The sequence below is a fragment of the Trichechus manatus genome, unplaced genomic scaffold, assembly GCF_000243295.1.
Source record: "Trichechus manatus latirostris isolate Lorelei unplaced genomic scaffold, TriManLat1.0 scaffold00004, whole genome shotgun sequence".
Classification (NCBI taxonomy): Eukaryota; Metazoa; Chordata; class Mammalia; order Sirenia; family Trichechidae; genus Trichechus; species Trichechus manatus.
Genome location: NW_004443940.1, coordinates 30,930,930 through 30,933,092, shown reverse-complemented (window position 1 = coordinate 30,933,092; position 2,163 = coordinate 30,930,930). Strand labels below are relative to the sequence as shown.

The 2,163-nt window shown below is 39.4% G+C and overlaps 1 protein-coding gene across 1 annotated transcript in view; it reads left to right on the top strand.

The window, feature by feature from the left end:
- Positions 1-2,163, top strand: part of NPAS2 (neuronal PAS domain protein 2) — a 112,081-nt gene that overhangs the window by 37,381 nt on the left and 72,537 nt on the right. The window contains exon 2 of the mRNA XM_012555778.1: positions 1,658-1,678. Within this exon, the coding sequence (XP_012411232.1) occupies positions 1,658-1,678 (21 nt within the window). The remainder of the gene's footprint in view (positions 1-1,657; positions 1,679-2,163) is intronic.

Sequence of the window (2,163 nt, the reverse complement as noted above, 5' to 3'; positions counted from 1 at the left end):
GGAGAAATGCCTATACAAATGCTTTGTTTATTTTTAAACTGAGTTATTTATCTTTTTGTTGAATTATAAGAGTTCCTTATATAGTCTAGATACTAGATCCTTATTAGATACATAATTTGCAATTATTTTCTCACATTCTGTGAGTTATCTTATCACCGTCTTAATGATGTCGTTTGATGCACAAGTTTTTAACTTTGATGAAGTCTGATTTATCTATTTTTTTCCTTCTGTTGCTTGTGCTCTAGGTGTCATATCTAAGAAATTGTTGTCTAATTTAAAGTCACAAAGATTTATGTCTTTGTTTTCTTCTAAGAGTTTTATAGTTTTAACTCTTACATTTAGGTATTCAATCCATTTTTAGTTAATTTTTTATATGGTGTGAGGTAGGGGTCCAAATTCATCCTTTTGCATGTTCATATCCGTTGTTCCAGCACTACCTTCTTTTTGTTTTTTTAACTTTTTGAATACCTTTATAAAAGTATAACACATACAGAAGATAGATGGAATTAGTTATCACAAAGCGAACACAGCCAGCAACCACCACCCAGGTTAAGAAATAGAAGCCTCCCCAATACATGTCCCTTGCCACCACTACCTCTGTTTTCCCCAAAGATAGCTTCTGTTCTGACTTCCGATACCATAGATTAGTTTTGCCTGTTGGGGACTTGTGCAGATGGAATCATGTGTTATGCACGTGATGTTTGTGAGGTTCATCCATGTTGTTCTAGGCTGTGGTTGCTTCATTTTCATTCCTATATAGTATTCCATCATATAAGTTTACCGCTTGAATCCATTCTTGAGCCTGCATCCTTGCCAAGCCATTCTGTCTCTCTGTTACACTCCTTCAAGCCCTTTACCTCTCAGCACTGGTCACACCCACCATGCCACTCACCTGCAGATGATAGCAAAAGAAAAAAATGTCAGAGAGTAGTTAAGAGGTCTCAGGAGTATTAACAAGCAGGAAAGGCAGAATTCTTTTTTCCTTCACCGTGGCACCAAACATAATAAAGTAAAAAATGTCAGAGTTATTGAAAAAATAATTATAGTTCTTCTGTGCTTACGGTGATGCTTCTCTTTCACTGAACATTTTCCTAGACAAGATGATTTCATGCATGAGGGCATGCCTTGGACATCTGAGAGTTTCATTATGCTTGTTATTCTTTTATTGTTTCTTTGAGAATTGTATATACCTATTAAAAATGTGACAGTAATGATATAGCCTCCTTTTCTTTTCTTTTTTCCAAAGCTGCCCAGGGGAGAGTAAAAGAACAAGTTAATTGCTTTTGTTAAAACTCAGGAAGGAACAATCAAGTGGGATTGGGATAAAGTGCTGCAATGGTATTAGATTGCCCCAATAATTTAAGCAGAATAGTTATATTTCCTAAATAACAAGTTAGCCGAGTGAAATAGTAAGTTGGTTTGATTGCCCAGATATTATGTGCAAATTACTCAAACTAGGTCAGTGCTACTGACATGCAGGACAGCTGTTAAATAGGACAGCTGGGATCAAGTTCATCAGTGTGGCATTTATGCCGGGCCTACCGTGTGCAGAATTCAAGGACTGTCGGATCTGGACCTGCAAAGGATCAGTCAGCAGAAATGCAGCCTCCCAACACGAGTGCCTGCTTCCTTCTCACCTTTTTTCCATGAGACTAAGGCCTCCTCCGGAGGCACAGTGGTTAAGAGCTCGGCTGCTATCCAAAAGTTCGGCACTTGAGATCCACCGGCCGCTCCTTAGAAACCCTGTGGGCCAGTTCTACCCTGTCCTGTGGGGTCGCTTTGAGTCGGAACGGACTCGACAGCACCTAACAACAACAACAAGGCGTACTCTGCATAACCCGCTTAAGGGTACCCAGGATCACTCCCGTATCTCACTCATCTACTGTGATTCCATAATCAAAAGAAAGCAGAAAATCCTTGGTAGATTTTATGGTGAAATACAGTGATTAGACCAAAATTTGGATTAAGGCAAAACAAAAATAAAAACAACCAATTACTTTTCCTTTACTTACAATCCAAGGAGACATGGACCTCCGTGGTATAATGGAATAGAGAATAACAACGATCAGCGTTTATTCAGGGCTCGCTATGAACCAGGCGTGAGGCACTGGGGATTCCGTGGTAGAATTCTTGCCTTCCATGACGGAGACCTGGGTTGGATTC